Source organism: Lampetra planeri, chromosome 22 (assembly GCF_965212315.1).
Source record: "Lampetra planeri chromosome 22, kcLamPlan1.2.h2, whole genome shotgun sequence".
Classification (NCBI taxonomy): Eukaryota; Metazoa; Chordata; class Hyperoartia; order Petromyzontiformes; family Petromyzontidae; genus Lampetra; species Lampetra planeri.
Window position 1 is genome coordinate 7586951 of NC_136128.1, and position 19566 is coordinate 7606516.

Sequence of the window (19566 nt, forward strand, 5' to 3'; positions counted from 1 at the left end):
CATTTGAGGCTGAGTCGACCTAGGGGAGGCCCGGTCACCCGGGTCACCACCGCTTCACCCACAGAGACACACAGAGACACCCACAGAGACACGCAGAGACACCCACAGAGACACTCACAGAGACACACACAGAGACACAGAGAGACACAGAGACACCCAGAGAGACACACACAGAGACACCCACAGAGACACGCAGAGGCAACAACAACAACCGCCATTCGCCACTAAGTGGCGGTGACGTCACCACGACGCTTGTGCCAGGCCATGTGCACCTTGAGGCCACGTGAAACGCAGAGACACCCACAGAGACACACACAGAGACTCACACAGAGACACCCACCCCGTGTATGTCGCTTGTAAAATGGACTTGTGTAGGTGACAAGTGCTGTTAGCGAGTAGCACCTATGAAGGCCGTGGCACGGCACACGAGGGGGTGGGTGGCCAAGCACCACGCCTGACCGCCTTTGTCTCCCCGGGTTACTCGTTTGAGGCCGAGTCGACCTAGGGGAGAGGCCCAGGGACAGGTTCCGTGAGCGGGAATCGAACCCCGGGGGACCTGCCGGGTTCGTCGTCGTCGTTCACTATCGCTCCCCATAGACGCACGAAACACGTGGACATTCACACACACACACGCTAGGAACACGTGTGTACACGCACATGTGTAGACTCACACACACACGCAAGGAACACGTGTATACACGCACATGTGTAGACTCACTCACACACACGCAAGGAACACGTGTGTACACGCACATGTGTAGACTCACACACACACACGCAAGGAACACGTGTGTACACGCACATGTGTAGACTCACACACACACACAAAGCCAATGACAGTCAGTTCACGCACCTACCTCTCTCTGGGGGGGTGGGCAGTGAGTTGGGTGTTGGACTGACAGACACGCAGCGGCCGTGAGGAAGTCGCCTTTTGAAGAAGTAAAACGTCGGCGGTGTTTCGTCAACGTCCGGAGGATGGGGGGTGGGGAACAGCTGAGCGAGACCAATGCAAAGGGGGAGAGAACCTGAACTCCACCACTCAATGCAAGGGGGGGGGGGGGGGAGAGAACCTGAACTCCCCCACTCAATGCAAAGGGCGAGAACCTGAACTCCCCCACTCAATGCAAGGGGGGAGAGAACCTGAACTCCACCACTCGATGCAAGGGGGGGAGGGAACCTGAACTCCACCACTCAATGCAAAGGGGAAGAGAACCTGAACTCCACCACTCAATGCAAGGGGGGAGGGGAGAGATAACCTGAACTCACCACTCAATGCAAGGGGGGGGGGAGAGAACCTGAACTCACCACTCAATGCAAGGGGGGGGGGGGAGAACCTGAACTCATCACTCAATGCAAGGGGGGTGGGAGAACCTGAACTCCACCACTCAATGCAAGGGGGGGGGGGGGAGAACCTGAACTCACCACTCAATGCAAGGGGGGGGGGGGAGAACCTGAACTCACCACTCAATGCAAGGGGGGGGGGGGGAGAGAACCTGAACTCCCCCACTCAATGCAAGAGGGGGGGGAGAGAACCTGAACTCACCACTAAATGCAAGGGGGGAGAGAGAACCTGAACTCCACCACTCAATGTAAGGGGGGGGGGGGCGGAGAGAACCTGAACTCCACCACTCAATGCAAGGGGGGGGGGGAGAGAACCTGAACTCACCACTCAATGCAAGGGGGGGGGGGAGAACCTGAACTCACCACTCAATGCAAGGGGGGGGGGGAGAGAACCTGAACTCACCACTCAATGCAAGGGGGGGGGAGAGAACCTGAACTCACCACTCAATGCAAGGGGGGGGGGAGGACCTGAACTCACCACTCAATGCAAGGGGGGGGGGAGAACCTGAACTCACCACTCAATGCAAGGGGGGGGGGGGGAGAGAACCTGAACTCACCACTCAATGCAAGGGGGGGGGGGGAGAGAACCTGAACTCACCACTCAATGCAAGGGGGGGGGGGAGGACCTGAACTCACCACTCAATGCAAGGGGGGGGGAGAACCTGAACTCACCACTCAATGCAAGGGGGGGGGGGGAGAGAACCTGAACTCACCACTCAATGCAAGGGGGGGGGGGAGAGAACCTGAACTCACCACTCAATGCAAGGGGGGGGGGGAGAGGACCTGAACTCACCACTCAATGCACTTGGGCGTCTACGTTGCACAATGCACGTTGGTTGTGGAGGGGGGTGTGGGGTGACCAGCTCGCGAGCGGTGGTGCAGCGGTTGGCGCCACGCGCTCCGAACCAGCGCCGCCAGAGTTCCACTTTATCTCGAACCGGTCCCGGGGGGGGGGGGGGCTATTCTCCTCGCCCCCCTAGGTCGACTCAGCCTCAAATGAGTAATTATCCGGTGCGGGTGGTGTGTAGTCAACATCGCCACTAGAGGGGAGGGGGGGCACTTGCCCTATCGGTCTGTGAAGGCTACACGGGGGATCTTTGTCTTTGTGGAGGAGGGTGGGGGGGGGCAATGGGAAATCCCAACCACGTGACGGGCCGCGTCACGTGCAGCGCGAGCGCCTCGTCACGTGACGCGCTCCCCTGCACCAAGCCCCTGTGTCACGTGACCCGCGGTTCGATTTCTAATTTCACCGCCTCGTGAAATATTGACGATCGATTTTAAGCAAAGACCGAGCGTTTGAAAGAAAGGCAACGTGTTTATTGCCGTAGCGTAGAGATCGCGAGACAAATCGACACGCCGCTGCAGGTTTGTCGGGGTGCGGGTTTTGGACGCCCGGGCCTCTAGAGCTCGGCCAGGGAGAGGTGAAGGTGAGCCGGCAGGCTTCGCTAGGCGAGGTCGAGGCTTCGGCCTACAGGCCTCCTCCGGATCTCGGGGAGGAGGGAGTCGAGGGCGACCATGGTGGACTTCCTCGCCGAGAATAACCTGTGCGGGCAGGCAATCCTACGGGTTGTGTCTCGCGGGAACGCCATCATCGCCGAGCTGCTGAGGCTCGCCGAGTTCGTGCCGCCCGTGTTCCGCCTGCGCGAACGGGCCGAGGTCGCCAAGTACGGGGAGCTCGTCAGCGACTTCTCCTACTTCAAGGTGCGGGTGGCGTGCAGGGGTTTCGGGATTACGGCTCGCCTGGGTCCGGTGTCTAACTCGTTATCCCACACGCCTGGGTCCGGTGTCTAACTCGTTACCCCACACGCCTGGGTCCGGTGTCTAACTCGTTATCCCACACGCCTGGGTCCGGTGTCTAACTCGTTACCCAGCTCACCTGGGTCCGGTGTTGAACTCGTTATCTCACACGCCTGGGTCAGGAGTTTAACTCGTTACCCACACACCTGGGTCCGGTGTTGAACTTGTTACCCCAGCTCGCCTGGGTCTGGTGTCTAACTCGTTATCCCACACGCCTGGGTCCGGTGTTGAACTCGTTACCCAGCTCACCTGGGTCCGGAGTTTAACTCGTTACCCCACACGCCTGGGTCCGGAGTTTAACTCGTTACCCCACACGCCTGGGTCCGGAGTTTAACCACTCACTCATTAGGACGGCTGGAACTTCTGTTTAATCAACACACCTTAACCTGGAGTTTATTCAGGCTGCAGGACCACAAATGGTAATGGTGTGTAACCAGCACAACTGCCTTTGGTGTTCATAATGTACACCTGGCTTTGGTGTTTAACCAGTCATACATTCGCACACATAGTCTCCGGTTTTTCCCTCCACATTTAGAATCAACATGCGTTTGGAGTATTTGGCTGCTATAAATCTCCACGTGATAAGCCACTTCGTTGACCCATCATTTGTGATAGCCAGGTCGCTTATGAAAAATAGCTATTATAGCTCCGTGGGCCTTGTCTGATAAATAAAAAAAACTTTCTTTTTTTTAGTTTGTTTTTTAGTTTAAATGTTAGACTTGAGTTTGAGCACACTCCTGTTATATATTGGTACCCCTGGGCATCCTCTCATGAATGTCAGCACAGTGGTACAAGTGTTTTTTGTCATCTGTCAAATGTGGCACACTGGGTCTGGTCGCACACGTAACACAGTGGCACACTTATTTTACTCACATTTGTTACCCAGTGGCCAACGTAAAACAAATCTCACTTTTTGCATTCATTGACATGTTTATCTCGTTATGTCATTTACTGCCCCATCCGTGATGTGATTTACTATCAATCGCTTTGTTCCTCATACCACAGACCAGCGAGCTGTTGGATAGCCGAATAGATGCCAAACCTGAGCTGCAAGACCTGGACGAGGAGATACGAGAGAATTACATCGAAATCCTCACACGCTTCTACTTGGCCTTTGAGAGTGTGCACAAGTACATTGTGGATCTCAACAGGTACTCGCATTACGATGGCATGACCTAGCTAGCGGTAGCGCGTTCGTTGCTTGTTGCAGAGGTTTTTTGTATGAATTCAGCAGCAGCCCTGAATGACGCTGCGGGTGTATGTATGTTGAACCTATTTCGCACCGTATGGAGCCAACTGCTAATCGGGGGTAGGACAAGAAGAATAATTAACCTGTTGAATCATCAAAATACAGGTGGTCTACTTGACAGTGGACGTTAAAGATCCCGTGGTGTCAAAGTCCAAGTTTATTGAATTAGAAAGTTTTCCTGCAAATTACTCGGTTGAAATATATACATGTGTCCATCGATTTTAAGAACGTTCGGTTTATGAAATGTAGCATTTACGCAATTGCAAATTATTGGCACTTTTCGATTAATTAAATAGAATTTCCACGTGAGCGAAATTTCACACAGCACGCGCCATGAGATCAAATAAGAAGCACCCAGGAGGCTACGCCATCGGTCCGTGACGGTGTCACGGTATCCCAACATTGAATCAGTAATGCCTCTACAATACCTTACCAGTTATTTCGTCAAGCAGATCTTTTGGTGAGTTCACTGAAAAGCTTAATTATTTTGGTAAAAAAAAAATGCAATCGTTTAATATTAACTTTATTTACTATTATTTTTGTATTGTGAAAAGTGCTATCGGTGTATATGTGTGTTAGGAGTACAGTTGGAATGACTGTCCAAAAAACATCCCTACGTTTTTGCATTAAATTAATGGGAAGAGCCATTACGATTTACGAAATTTCGTTTTACGCATGTTTTTTTGAAGAATGCATTCCTTTCATAAATTGAGGGATACCTGTATGGTATGTATTACAATCATTGCCCCCTTCTGTGAAAACGTAGCAGAGTCATGAGACTCGGTGAGGTTTTCCTGGATAATAATTACCCATCATTTTTACACCACAACCAATAATATTGTGACCTTTAACCATTAGAGCACCGGCTCCAGGCCTTGTTTTCATCACAGTCCAGGTTTCCAGATCCACCAATCTTTTACCAAGCAAATTCAGCTGTGTACTGATGCCAACTTTATTGAGGGCGATATTAGCATGTAAAAAAAAGGTCGATTGATTGATTGAAATGTCTGTGTTTCATCAAAAATGTATCACGAACGAACATGTGAAAGTTTGCCGTTGGTGCTAATTTTACATTCCAGATACCTGGAGGATTTATCTGAAGGGGTGTACATTCAGCAAACCCTGGAGAGTGTTCTTCTCAATGAGGATGGAAAGCAACTCATGGTTTGTGTGTTTTACATCAGCATGCATGGCTTTTAGTACTCTGTTATCAGCTTGCCTTCCATGTTATGCACCTGACAGTACAATTGTGCAATGTAGTCACATGTGTAAATGATTCCACTGGTCACTAAAACTCCGTGATCCTAACTTCTATAGTTTACTGTTTTAGGCTCATGAACAATCAATTGTTCATCGATGATAATTGTTTTGTTACCCTTTTATCTGACAACAAAACTGACACATTTTTTACAAGGAGTCATGTTTGCATTGACCACAATACCTGCGGTCGGAATGCAAACAAAAACACAACTCTGATAATGTATGCACTGTCCTTGAAATTGATTGGTCCACACCCGAGACAGCTTTTCTTAGAGCCTAGTCTCACATGGTGTTGGACCAGATGACGCCAAAAGGCGCATAATAGTTCATGGATCTGCAATATGTGGTCCCAACTTAAATGCACCGGGCTGCCTTGTATCACTGTGTTCCCTCCTAGTTAATCGGGCACAAAGCAAGTAGAGATAATAACATACACAGACAGGGGAATGTTTCCTGCTATTAAAATAAAATTGCTATTTTCTGCAAAGCAGGGTTTAGAATCCTCCATTGTTTTGGCCTGAAACTCATTTCAACAGCATATGTTTAAGCATGCAGCGCCTGTCTTTGTGTGTGGTCGGCAGTGTGAGGCACTCTACTTGTACGGAGTGATGTTGCTGGTGATTGATCAGCGGATCGAGGGTGAGGTACGGGAAAGAATGCTCGTCTCCTACTACAGATACAGGTAAATGCAGTAAAGCACACATGTCTCATATTGCATCTGCTTTTTTTATTACAGTTTTCTCTCAATTTAATTGCTTGGGGGCGGGGGATAAAAGCAAAATGCCGATTATCATTATTATACTCTATGTAACACAACTTTTGTTTCTGGGTAGTAAGTGTTATTTCGTTATTGCTTATGCTTAAAAAGTATAGAAAATGGCTATTTTCCGACCAGGATAGTGATCATTTGAAATGTACCTATTTTTAAGGGCTAATTTGTGTCTTTTCATTCACATAAAGTTAGAAAAAACAATATATTAATCAAAATTAACATGTATTTATACTAAAGTAATACAAAAATGACTACAAAAGATTTAAAAGTTATTTGTTTTTCTAGATGTATGATTATACTTTAAATCACTGTCACGAATCAGCCCCCAAATGTAGTCTCCCATCATGTTCTCGTTATACTATCCTTGGTAGCGCCGTTCAAAGTCCAGTATATCCTGGTGGAAGCGCTCGCCTTGCTCCTCCGAGTATGCTCCCATGTTCTCCTTGAATTTCTCAAGATGAGCATCTAGGATAGGGACTTTGAGGGACATCCTACAGCCCATTGTGCCATAGTTCTTCACCAGAGTTTCAACCAGCTCCACATAGTTTTCGACCTTGTGATTGCCCAGGAAGCCATGAACCACTGCGACAAAGCTGTTCCAAGCCGCTTTCTCCTTACTACTGAGCTTCTTGGGGAAATCATTGCACTCCAAAATTTTCTTTATCTGTGGTCCGTCGAAGACACCGGCTTTGACCTTTGCCTCAGACAGCTTAGGGAAGAAGTCTTGAAGGTACTGGAAGGCTGCCGACTCCTTATCTACAGCTCTGACAAATTGTTTCATAAGGCCCAATTTGATGTGCAGTGGTGACATCAGCACCTTCCGGGGGTCCACCAGTGGCTCCCACTTGACGTTGCTCCTCCTCACAGAGAACTCGGTCCACTGTGGCCAGTCCCACCTGTGGTAGTGCGCCTTGGTGTCCCTGCTGTCCCAAAGGCAAAGATAGCAGGGAAACTTGGTAAAACCGCCTTGGAGACCCATCAAGAATGCCACCATTTTGAAGTCTCCGATGACCTCCCAGCCATACTCCTCATACTTCAAGGCGTCCAACAAGGTCATGATGCTGTTGTAATTCTCTTTGAGGTGCACCGAGTGAGCCAGCGGAAAAGACAGGTACTTGTTACTATTATGGAGCAGCACGGCTTTGAGGTTCCTGGATGAGCTGTGAATGAAGAGGCGCCACTCATTCTGGTTACAGGAGATTCCGATTGCCTCGAACAGACTGGTCACATTGTGGCAGAAGCAGAGCACATCTTGATGGGTGAAGAAGCTGCAAAAATATTGGTGACGCTTCCTCCGATCTGCGACTTGCACACTTTCATCCAACAAGTTCCACTGCTTGAGCCTAGATGTCAAAAGCTCAGCATTGGACTTGGTGAGACCAAGATCTCTGATCAAGTTATTGAGGTCTTCTTTTTGGTTGGGGTAGTATGGGTTTCTCTTCGCAGCTCCACCTCTAAAATTGTCATCTGGGTCTACGACGTCTTCCTCGCTCTCTGACTTGCTGCTCTCTTCTAAAGACGGCCGCTCTCTCTCCGGAGTAGTGGGTGCGGGGAGCTCATGGCAGTGTGGCACCGGGGCGATGGATGAAGGAAGGTCCGGATACGTGATAGCAGGTGCCTTCTTGCCAGTCAGACGTTTTGAAGGGTCCACCATGCAGAAGTAGCAGTTGCCCGAGTGGTCAGTGGTTTCTTGCCAAATTTTTGGGATAACAAACTTCGTGGCTCTCTTTTCCCCTCTGTACCATCCTACACAAATACATTTATTTCACCCATGACTAATGTGTAAGAGATTTTTGCAACTTTTTTTACATGTGATATATTTGAAGATTGATATATTTTTTCAATAACATTTTAAAATAAAAAACTTTTGCAATTTCAAAATTTTTACTTTTGAGGCTTTAAGCAATTAGGAAATAACACTTACTACCCAGGAACAAAAAAAAATTGTTACACAGTATTATATATTCATTGTGTTTTTTTACACCAAGGGGTTGCTCACGTCAGCCATTTGGGGCTATGAGTTCAGGAGTGACTTGCATAAACCGGCATGCATGAAAGGAAAACATTTAATTATTTATTCATGGGTCAATTTTTATTTAGAACAAATATGCTAGAACACAAATGTTTTCGGTTATATATGGTGTCACAAGGTCTCATGTTCGCTTTTCAGTAGACATTGCCTCATTGTAATGCTCTGTAGAATTGAAGCGTGTAATAATTCAACCCCCAGCATGTTGATGAATTGGCAGCATTCAGAGGGGGCGTGATTCAATAGTCCGTGTTATTGCACTTGTGGTTCATTCAGAATGTGCAGTGGCTGCAAGTTTGCCACAAACACACCGATTACATACAATTCCATATTCATCGTAAATATTTGTTTCTCACATGTGCGATATGTATCTTGAGCTGAAGTGTTTTTAACAATTGATTGCATGGTTACATGCCTTGCAGAAATTGTAAGGTGAGGATTCAAATTGTCAGAGATGCACATATTAAATTGTCCAACCACCCAACACACTCCAGTTTTCATTCAGTGTTGTTGGTTGTCTTGGAAACTTTTTGTAATTCTGAGTTAATGTCGGCAAATGGTCTGCCAATATGACATGCTAATGGTGCAAACAAAAAGGGCCCATAGATGTAACTGATCAACCCATGCTTGCATTGCCTTTTTTTACACGCTTTTATTGAACTCACTTTGTCTGTTGTATCCTCAAAAAAGAAATCTTGTAACTCAATTTTTACACACTTCCCAGTGTGCTATCGACTGCAAACTAGGTATGTCATACTGATGACAATACTATATTCTATCATTGAAAATGAAAAAAAACATTTTAAACAATCTTTTTTACGGCTCTAATTGTCCACGCTCAACTCACGTTGGCTGTAAATCACCACGTGGTCTCTGACGTCACGGCAAGCCTCGGGGAGCCACTCCCAGGGGCGGGGGGTGTGGAAGGAGGGGAGGGGCGATGGGGGAAGGGGGCAGGGGGAAGGGCAGCTCGGACAGTACATTTCAATAAAGCGTGTTTTTTAAAAAACTTATTTTTTGATATTTTATTACTGTTCGCCTTTTGGCGTTCTTTGCATTAACACTGGTGAGACTAGGCCATAAAGAAGGTTGTCTCTGGTGTAGGCCAATCAGTTTCAAAGACAATGCCATATATTATCAGAGCATGTTGGTTTGCATGTTTTTCCACAAGCACGTGTGGTCAATGCAGACTTGATGCCTTGAAATAGGTATCTGTTTGGTGTTTGAATATCTTAACTGTTTTATTGTCTGAAAGGGGTAAAGCCTATTCTTATTTTTTAAACATTTTGATACTGGCAAAAAAGGTCCCACAAATGAAACTGTCATAACGAGACTATTTGTGAAGTGTTGTGTTCAATTGTGCTCCGCGACTTGTATTACTTATACCCGTGCGAGGCACTATATATTTCAAGTCGTAAACTATTGCAAACCTGAGACTGCAAAGGAGGCGGCTTCGCTGCTGCCGAGCCATTGATCGCCGAGTCGTGCGTCGTTCACGACTCTAGCGGTGCTCGCTCCTCGGCCGACTCGAACATCGACGACGTCTGCAAGCTGCTGCGCAGCACGGGGTTTTCGTCGGCGCCCGGCTCGCGCCGCCCGGTCGGGTACCCCGAGAGCTACTTCCAGCGCGTGCCCGTGAGCGAGACGTTCATCAGCATGCTCATTGGACGCCTGCGCTCCGACGACATCTACAACCAGGCACGATCTGCACGCCCCACCTCCTCCGCCCACCCCCCCCCCCGGGCTAAACCAGCCACATGATGCTGCCACCTGATCCATCGTCAGCGGCAATGTTTAATTCGCTGCCGGATGAAGGCCTCCCCGAACCGTCACCGCCCCTCGTGATCCTTCGATGTAATAATCCATCGAGTACCTGCATACAATGTGATTTCATCGCTCCATTTCCTCATCTGATGTCCTCTCGGATGTGTTCCATTCCTTGGCTGCCACTCCATTATTATTTTTCTTGACAGTTGTCCATCACCTCTGCTAGCAAAGTGTTCTGCCAGATCCACTATTTTAAATTAATGGTTTAAATTATGTTCATGAACCTGCATATGTTATCTCATCCATGTTTTCTTCTTTCCGCCTCGCAGTGTAGAAGTATAATGACACGCTGCTTTCGTGGCTGGAACCGAGCGAGCAAAGTTGACTGCTGCAGTACTGATGTCTCTAATAGGCATGCAATGATGTATCCAAAACCCCCAATAATTGGATGAATGTTGCAATGTTGATCATTAATCCACTCGTGCCCGGCGTTTACCGGACCTCGCACCGCTGCGTGCAGGTGTCGGCGTATCCCTTGCCAGAGCATCGGAGCACAGCGCTTGCCACGCAGGCCGCCATGCTCTATGTGCTGCTGTACCTGCAGCCCTCGACGCTGCACACGCAACAGGCCAAGATGCGCGAGATCGTCGACAAGTACTTCCCCGACAACTGGGTGAGCACCTGGCAGTACACGAGCATGAACTCAACCAATGCTTGTGCTCGCTTGGTCGATAAGTTTGTTTAGGTTATATGAGTGCACGGCAATGTGTGTAATAGTCATTTAAGTGGATTACTTGACAGAAGATTTTAGTCGACTTTTTTTGTGTGAATCATTACCCAAGCCACTGTAAAAATGGTGGCTGCCCCCAAAATTCTACCTCTCGAAGGCAGGAAACACCCTGCAAGCCACCCCCACTGTGTTGCCAGGGGCGTTCCTCTCAGCCTTATTGGGATGGCCACATTATTACTCTCTTTAAATTTGTGGCTTAAAAATACAGCTACACATTTAGCTCTTGCACTGGTGGTCTGGACAAGGCTGAGAGCATTGTACATGCAATGTGATGGTCACACCACATGCATGCAAGGCATGATGTGAGGTTGTGTGTTCCTGCTGTTTGTGAGTCCACCTTTCTGTGTTATTAAGATATGAAGGAGCATTTGCCTGTTTACTGTTTATTTGCACACGTTTCTTTGATAATTCTCCAAAGCGGATGCTCCTCTATTTGACAGTCTTGCCAGCTTGTTTGTTTCGAACAAGAGGCCAAATGGAAAGTAGCGAGTCACACTCCTGTCCTCCCCGCAGGTGATCAGCGTGTACATGGGCATGACTGTGAACCTCATGGAGGCCTGGGAGCCATACAAAGCAGCCAAGACTGCACTCAACAACACCCTGGAGCCGGGCAACATTCGCGAGCAGGTGTGTGCCTGGCCTCACCCACAGCCACTCCACTGTCGGTAATCAGTCGCGTGCGCTGTCCACTTGGTCATGCTTTATCGTTCAGCCGTGATGATTTGCACGCAACACTATCGTACGGGTAGTGCAGATAACAGGGATATGATACTGCTGTGATACTGCTGTGTAATTTAGTTACACGCAACACTATCGTATGGGTAGTGCAGATAACAGGAATATGATACTTCTATGATACTGCTGTGTAATTTAGTTACACGCGAGGGTAATGGTAACCTCCGATTAGCATGGTTGGCTGTGTACGGTGCAAAAGAAATTCAACATGCATACATAACCTGCATTATTTGATTCAAATAGATGCTTACGCTCACGATACAGCCTGGCCCAAAAGTCAGTTTCCCGGGATAGAGACCCATGCGTTCAATTGTGCATGCAAGCATTGAGAAACAATACAAAACACGATGGCAAAATTTCGAAACAAACGAATCAAATCGATTCCAAATTGCGAAAATTTTATCACAGCGTGGGGGTAATATTACATGCTCGATATATATACACGAGTATATACACACACCCACGAGATTGCATTTAACCAGTACTACCTGTCAGTATCTAACGTGTTAATTCTCGTGTTGTGCCTGACCTCCCTTTCTCACTTATCTCTCTCCATCTCCTCTTCCTCCCCACCTCCTGATGTTGTAGAGTGACTCATGCAGCCAGCTATGGCTGCAGGGTTTTGGTAGTACATGTTGTTTATGCCATTTATTGTGAAAATTCCGTCAGTTCCTATGATTGCTTTTTCATTGCTTTCATGGCTTTATTTTGGAGATTTTCGAAAAGTGTATTGGTTTAGCCATGTTTGTTTGTTGTAGTACAGAGTTAGACTGATGGCCTTAATCTAAGTTGTCTTGTGGTTGTTGTTGTTTGACTTGCATCCCACTGGGATTTTTGCACACAGCGTTGGTGTACGGTGTTTTTTTCTGCAATATTTTGCTGTCTTTTCTTGGATTTTCTGTTTGCACTTAGTCACATATTCACTTTAAGATGTTTTTTGTTCATGTTTTTGTTTTTTGTTTGTTGCGGTTGCACCCGATTCAAGAGCCGAATAGCTCACAGGGCTATACCTAATAAATGAACTTGAACTTGATTGAATGAACTTGAACCTCACACACTCCCGACGTTCCCACCTGCACACCCTGGTCTGGCCACCCCCTCCCTCCCTGCCCCCCCATCTACCACCACTGCCCCCCCCCCACTCACACCAGGCGTGCCGCCACGCTCGCAAGCTGGAGGGTGTGATGAAGGAGGTGAGGCAGTACCTGACGGAGGGCGTGCTCACGCAGGAGTTCGTCCTCGACTCCATCCCCAAGCTGCTGCACTGCCTGCGCGACTGCAACGTCAGCCTGCGCTGGGCCATGCTGCACGTCGCAGAGTCAGGTCGGAGAGTCGCGATCTTTCGTTTAGGCTGGAGGTGGAATCCGATGAGCCACGAAGCTCTTGTTCACACGTGGCACCCACCGTCGAGAAGCGTGCTCACGCGTCGTCGATTCGAAGGCAGAAGGCCGGTCGCCAGAAATGTCAACACGGTTTTTTTTCATTTTGATTGAACACTCATTTATTTAGAAATGTTTTTTGTGTTTAGGTTGTTGTCCTTCCCCCGCCACCTACGATTATCTTATTATGTTTTATTTTTATTATTTCCCTTCTACATGACTTTACCGAAAGAACCAAGAATATTCAACATACATATGGTGATGAAAAAATAATTGTTGCTATGCTTATTAACCTGTGCATCGTTGCAAAACTTTTTTGAAGTAACCTTACCATCACCCATTAAAACTGACTTGCCGGCAGCTGCAATTGTTTTAATTAATGAGAACCCACTTAATAAAAACACTGGTTCTTTCGGTAAAGTCAGGTAGTTAGAAATAAAATAAAATAAATCACGACATTTCGATCGCAACACAAGCGAAACGTCGTGATTTGTTTTATTTTATTTTATTTCTACCTAGGTGACTTTACCGAAAGAACCAAAGAGTATGGATTCCTGCAGTCACGAAAGCTTCAAACCACTTAATTATGTTACAATTTTGTTCACTTCATTTAATGAATGCATTAATTATTTGTAACTGATTGTCTATGTTATCATAAGGTACGAATTGAGAATTGGTACAGTGGTACATTTAAAAGGGTTGATTAAATAATTGCACGGTGCATTATTCTATTGAAATTATGCTTTGAGCCTGTTGCACAAAGTTCATGATACATCTGACAGTGTAAGTTGCTGCTATCTGGAAGTGTTGTGTTCCTTAAAAGACTTCGATAAGCGCAGTTGCTATCTGGTTTGAAAATTTTTTTTGTAAATGTTGTGGTTTCACTCTTCAACACACCGGTGGGATGAAGCAGTGAACGATTTGTCTTTTGTCAACGTGACACTTTTTTTGCTGATTGGCCGTGTCGGGTGGTGGAGGGTTACGACACATTTATAAATAACGCGATCTAACCTAAAAACGTTGATTATGAATAATATTGATCGCGAAAGCCTACACGTGTTAAACTGGTTTGAAAAAGTTTTACTTCTGCTAAAACTACAAAAACACGGAACCATTTAATGCCTCAAAATAAACACTTGTGGTCTCGCCCAAAAGCAAACTGAAAATAACATAATCTACAAATAAGAGTATTTATAAGTCACTTTCATGGCATACGAGCAGCAGACCATGCTTTCCCACCTGATGATGGACGCTTGTGTTGTGCCCGAAACGTCGTGATTTATTTTATTTTCTACCTACACGACTTTACCTTAAGAACCAAAGAGTATGGATTCCTGCAGTCACGAAAGCTTGAAATCAAAATAAAAACTTAGTTCCGGATTTTTTTTTACACATTTAACCAGTAATGCTTTAATCTAATGTTACTGAAGGTAGAGAGAGGTGCAAGCATGCAACTGATTGCTCACACCACTGCTGCTGGTGGAAATGCCGCCACTAGAGGGCACTATACAGAACCCCTCTAATCTTGATTTGATGCTTTCGTGACTGGTTCTTTCGGTAAAGTCACGTGGGTAGAAAATGTAATCAATCACGACGTTTCGGGCGCAACACAAGCGTCCGTCATCAGGTGGGAAAGCATGGTCTGCTGCTGAGACAGACTGTTTTAAAAGGTTTGAAATGGGTGTAGCCCAAGGGTCATAAAGAAGTGGCCGGGGCTAGTGATGTTAATGTGAGAAATTAGCGTGTACCTGTAAGATAGAAGATCGGCCTCCTAAACGAGGGCACGGAAGTGGCTCTCTACTAGAAGGCATTTGGCCTATTCTTCCATGCTGGTCAGACATCTTGCAGTAGGTGAGATGAGCAATTCTAGATTTGAAGCTTTCGTGACTGCAAGGATTCATATTCTTAGGTTTTTCGGTAAAGTCGCGTAGGTAAAAAAAAGTAATAAATGCTTAATTTAAAAACTGCTGATGGCACCCTGTTATTTTTGACCCTTACATCCTCACCTTTTGTTGTCTCCTGTGTAGCTTACGACTCCAGCAATAAGAGGTCCCGGCAGGTGCGAGAGCAGGTGATGGCTGACTGCAAGTACCGACCGGACACCATGTTCCAGCTGCTGCTCAACACGGCTCAGCTGGAGTTTCAGCTCAAGGAGGTGCTGGCCGCCCAGACAATAAACATCCGCAAGCTATTATCAATTTGTCTTTGCGCACAGCGTCACGTGACCGTCGGATGTGATGATGCCGATCGTGTGCAGGTCTCTGACATGCTCAGTTGCACTGTACTGCCAGAGTCCACACCTCCGTTTAGCACGGTTGGCTACGTATGGTGCGACAGCAGTTCAATATATGTACACAGTCCCACACTGATTCATGATGGCAGTAAATTACATGATTCCTATAGCACAATTGAAAATAACAAAAAAATGGTGAACGTAAAAAAACCAAGTAATTAATGAGATTACAATTGTGTTGTAACTGTGCTGTAAGCTGCGTGGTCACCATGCGCTACTGTGGTTTGTATGGTGTGGCGGTGGTGGCGGTTGCCCCAGATGTTCCGGCTGATGCTGGCGGAGAAACAGCTTAAGTGGGAGAGCTTCCGGAGCGAGGCAGCGGAGAGGATGATCGAGATGGCCGAGGTGTTCTCCGGCACCAAGCCTCTCACGCGCGTCGAGAAGAACGGTATCTCGTTCGTTGCCTCCACCGCCGCCAGTCGCTATCCAGGGTCTGACGGGTGTGGTCCTTCCTTCCATTTGAGCTCCCTTTTAGCTTGAAAAGTTGTTCTATTTATTGTAATGTTTATTTTTTCCCTCTGCCTTTCTTATTAACCTTTGCCCTCCAGGCCTCAATTTCTAGTCATTCCTAAGCGGTGACAACTCACGAATCCCAAAAATCGCTCCTGCAATCCACGAACAAAATACAAACAAATATACATCAAGTTTATTTTATCACCAAAACATTCATGAACATTAGCCCAAATGGTATGTTCATGTTTGGCTGAAGAACTTGAAGGTTATTTCATTTTAATGGTGAAGCAGATTTGTGACGTTATGGTGAATAACCCAAAATCCAGAGGTGTGGACTCGAGTCATGTGACTTGGACTCGAGTCAGACTCGAGTCATGAATTTGATGACTTGCGACTCGACTTGGACTTGCATAACAATGACTTTGTCCCACCTATGAGATGTGGACTCGAGTCATGTGACTTGGACTCGAGTCAGACTCGAGTCATGAATTTGATGACTTGCGACTCGACTTGGACTTGCATAACAATGACTTTGTCCCACCTCTGCCAAAATCTAACGACGTTACATACTAGAAATGTGACAGTAATTTTTTTACTCAATCGCAAAATCTGAAAATCGGACCAAGCTACGAAATTTAGAACGATTCAAAAAGATTATTCTAAGTTGATCTGAAAGTGCGATGTCACAGGAAATGACATCACCTCTATTACCTCGCTTTCATGCTTTTCCCACCAAGAGTGGTGTCACATGGCATCAGGTGATATCACTTTTATTAGCACAAAGACATAATAAATCATTACATACTATGAATGACCCCCAACGTAGAGAATCCAGAAAAAAACTAATCCGAAAGTCCAAATCAGACAATTTATTAACTGAAACACATTAATATCAGATCGTTGTTTTTTTACAAACCAAACACACAACTGCTTTACGTGGAATAATTACCTACTTCTCTTGTCGCCTGCCCCTCTTCTCTCTCCTGCATCCTGAACTATCGCTTCAGAAAACCTCCAGGCGTGGTTCCGGGAGATGGCCAAGCAGATCTCGTCGCTGGGATCGGAGGATGCCACTGCGGCAGGGCGCAAGACTGTGCAGCTGATTCAGGCGCTGGAGGAGGTCCAGGTGTTCCACCAGCTGGACACCAACATGCAGGTCACTGGCACAGCCTGACCTCCACTGCCAGTTTAGTCGTTGTCATGTGCACTGATGCCTACTTTGTTGAGGGTGATATTGGCGTGTGAAATGAAGACCGATTTATTGATGGAATGGTTGTCCCCTTGCACCAGAGGTCGCAAACGGGTTTTGATTCCGTACCCGTACCCGGCCGCACCAGGGTCGCAAACGGGTACCCGTACCCGGCCGTACCCGTACCCTACCCGTACCCGGCCGGGTACGGGTAGGGTACGGGTATCGGGTGCCTGATTGCGACCTCTGGGATGAAGCCATGTTGCAGGCGTGGGTGGGTTGATTCTAGGAACTTGAATTGTGAGGAGAGACAAGACGTTGGGAAATGAGTGGCAAACAGTTACTCACCAGTGACTCACGGCCTACCCGTACCCGGCCGCACCAGGGTCGCAAACGGGTACGGGTATCTGGTACCTGATTGCGACCTCTGGGATGAAGCCATGTTGCAGGCGCGGGTGGGTTGATTCTCGGAACTTGAATTGTGAGAAGAGACAAGACGTTGGGAAATGAGTGACAAACAGTTACTCATCAGTGACTCACAGTCTACCCGTACCCATATCCGGCCGCACCAGGGTCACAAACGGGTACCCGTACCCGGCCGGGTACGCGTAGCCGGCTATCGGGTAGGGTACGGGTATCGGGTACCCGATTGCGACCTCTGGTTGAGGGTGAAATTGGCGCGTGAGATGAAGACCGATTGATTGATTGAATGGTTATCCCCTTGCTCGTAAAATTACCGCTGCGGTGGAGATGGGGCAATGCGATCATAGTGGCCAGGGTATGTGGCAGGGTAGCATTGCAGTGGTAACACTTGTGCCTCGTAGCAAGAAGGGTCTGGGTTAATTCCCTAACTGGGGTGCCATTCTGTCTGGTGTTTGTAGGTTCTTCTCCCTCTGTGCTGGATGGGTTTTCTCTGGATTCCTCCCATCGCCAAAAATACCATGCAATGTTAACTGGTATTGGCCGAAACATTGCAGTGCTGAAAATTACATACACATTACTCATTTGGGATGGTAGATGATGATGACGATGGTGACAGAGCATTATGATGCATAAGCATCAGGAAGCATGTTTATTGTGCTGCACAGTGACAAAGCAAAGCATTGATTGAAGAGCACTCAGAAATAGCAGCCTCGACCGGGCTAAAAATACACCGAAGACAAGATATATTCTACAAGGATATGATTGTTCATAAATGTGAGGAATCTAACCATGTGACCACAAGCGGCCAATCATGAGCCTGCTTCAGTTCGACGATTGAAGTCTGGATTCCAAACCCATTGATTCTTGAATTAAAAGGTTTTCACGATGAAAGTGTGGTTAAGAAATCAGAATGGAGTAAAGCACTATGCAGCAGGAAAAACATGGATTGTATTTCAATATATATGTTTTATGGGTCTGGCTTATAAAGAATGTCCCTTACATATACAGTGGAACCTCGGTATACAACCGCTTTGGAATAAGTCGAATTTGGTATACGTCGTGTTTTTTCGAGAAAAACTTTTTTTGGATACGACGTCTTGCTTGGGATACGACGCGTTTGCTAGAACTTGTATGGGTCGGGATGACTCACCGCGTACAGTACCCGCGTATGCCCCGTTCACGACTGAAACAAAGCTAGAGGGGCGGGGTGGCTTGGGGGAGAGGGGCGGGGTGGCGTGGGGGACGTGGGGGAGAGGGGCGGGGTGGCGTGGGGGAGAAGGGCGGGGGACGTGGGGGAGAGGGGCGGGGGGCGTGGGGCAGAGGTCGCAATCGGGTACCCGATACCCGTACCCTACCCGATATCCGGCTACCCGTACCCGACCCGTTGGCGACCCTGGTGTGGCCGGGTACGGGTAGGCCGTGAGTCACTGGCGAGTCACCGTTTGTCACTCATTTCCCAACGTCTTGTCTCTTCTCACAATTCAAGTTCCTAGAATCAACTCACCCGCGCCTGCAACATGGCTTCATCCCAGAGGTCGCAATTGGGTACCCGATACCCGTACCCTACCCGATACCCGTACCCGGCCGGGTATCGGGTACGGGCACCCGTTTGCGACCCTAGTGCGGCCGGGTACGGGTAAGGAATCAAAACCCGTTTGCGACCTCTGGCGTGGGGGAGAGGGGCGGGGGACGTGGGGGGGGAGGGGCATGGGGGGCTGCCCCCATGGAGGGTGGAGCCCCGGGTCGAGGCGAGCGCGACGTGTGGGGTTGAGGCACGCCACGTGACCAGCGCAGCTGGCAGCAGCGTGGTCACGTGGCTTCTGTATGCATTTTAGAAATTAGTGTCTAAATTATTTTATACAACCCCATTAATGTATAATATGCCGTATAAAATATCATTTGTTTTCCTCTGGAACGGATTATTTCCTTTCCCTTTATTTCTTATGGGAAAAATTCGTTTGGTATCTACGTCATTTTCGGTATAAGTCCTACCTTCTGGAACGAATTAACGACATATACCGAGGTTCCACTGTATGACATTAAAATAGCACTTTCATGAGATTAGCTTGCATGAATTACAAAAGGCCAC

The 19566-nt window shown here is 47.5% G+C and overlaps 2 protein-coding genes across 3 annotated transcripts in view; one reads left to right on the forward strand and one right to left on the reverse strand.

Moving 5' to 3' along the window:
- LOC144724963 (phospholipase ABHD3-like) overlaps window positions 1–938 on the reverse strand; it is a 41794-nt gene extending 40856 nt beyond the window's left edge. Inside the window, exon 1 of one of the 2 annotated variants that reach the window (XM_078604319.1) lies at window positions 858–938. The gene's annotated coding sequence lies outside the window, so the exon portion shown is untranslated. Of the gene's footprint in view, window positions 1–853 lie in introns of both variants that reach the window. The other variant, XM_078604320.1, reaches the window with a different exon arrangement.
- Window positions 939–2512: 1574 nt separating this feature from the next.
- WASHC5 (WASH complex subunit 5) overlaps window positions 2513–19566 on the forward strand; it is a 42749-nt gene continuing 25695 nt past the window's right edge. The window contains exons 1-11 of the mRNA XM_078604323.1: window positions 2513–3042; window positions 4144–4289; window positions 5467–5551; window positions 6229–6329; window positions 9954–10146; window positions 10736–10888; window positions 11519–11632; window positions 12892–13063; window positions 15147–15274; window positions 15671–15800; window positions 16873–17021. Coding sequence (XP_078460449.1) covers window positions 2857–3042; window positions 4144–4289; window positions 5467–5551; window positions 6229–6329; window positions 9954–10146; window positions 10736–10888; window positions 11519–11632; window positions 12892–13063; window positions 15147–15274; window positions 15671–15800; window positions 16873–17021 — 1557 coding nt within the window. The 5' untranslated portion in view covers window positions 2513–2856. The remainder of the gene's footprint in view (window positions 3043–4143; window positions 4290–5466; window positions 5552–6228; window positions 6330–9953; window positions 10147–10735; window positions 10889–11518; window positions 11633–12891; window positions 13064–15146; window positions 15275–15670; window positions 15801–16872; window positions 17022–19566) is intronic.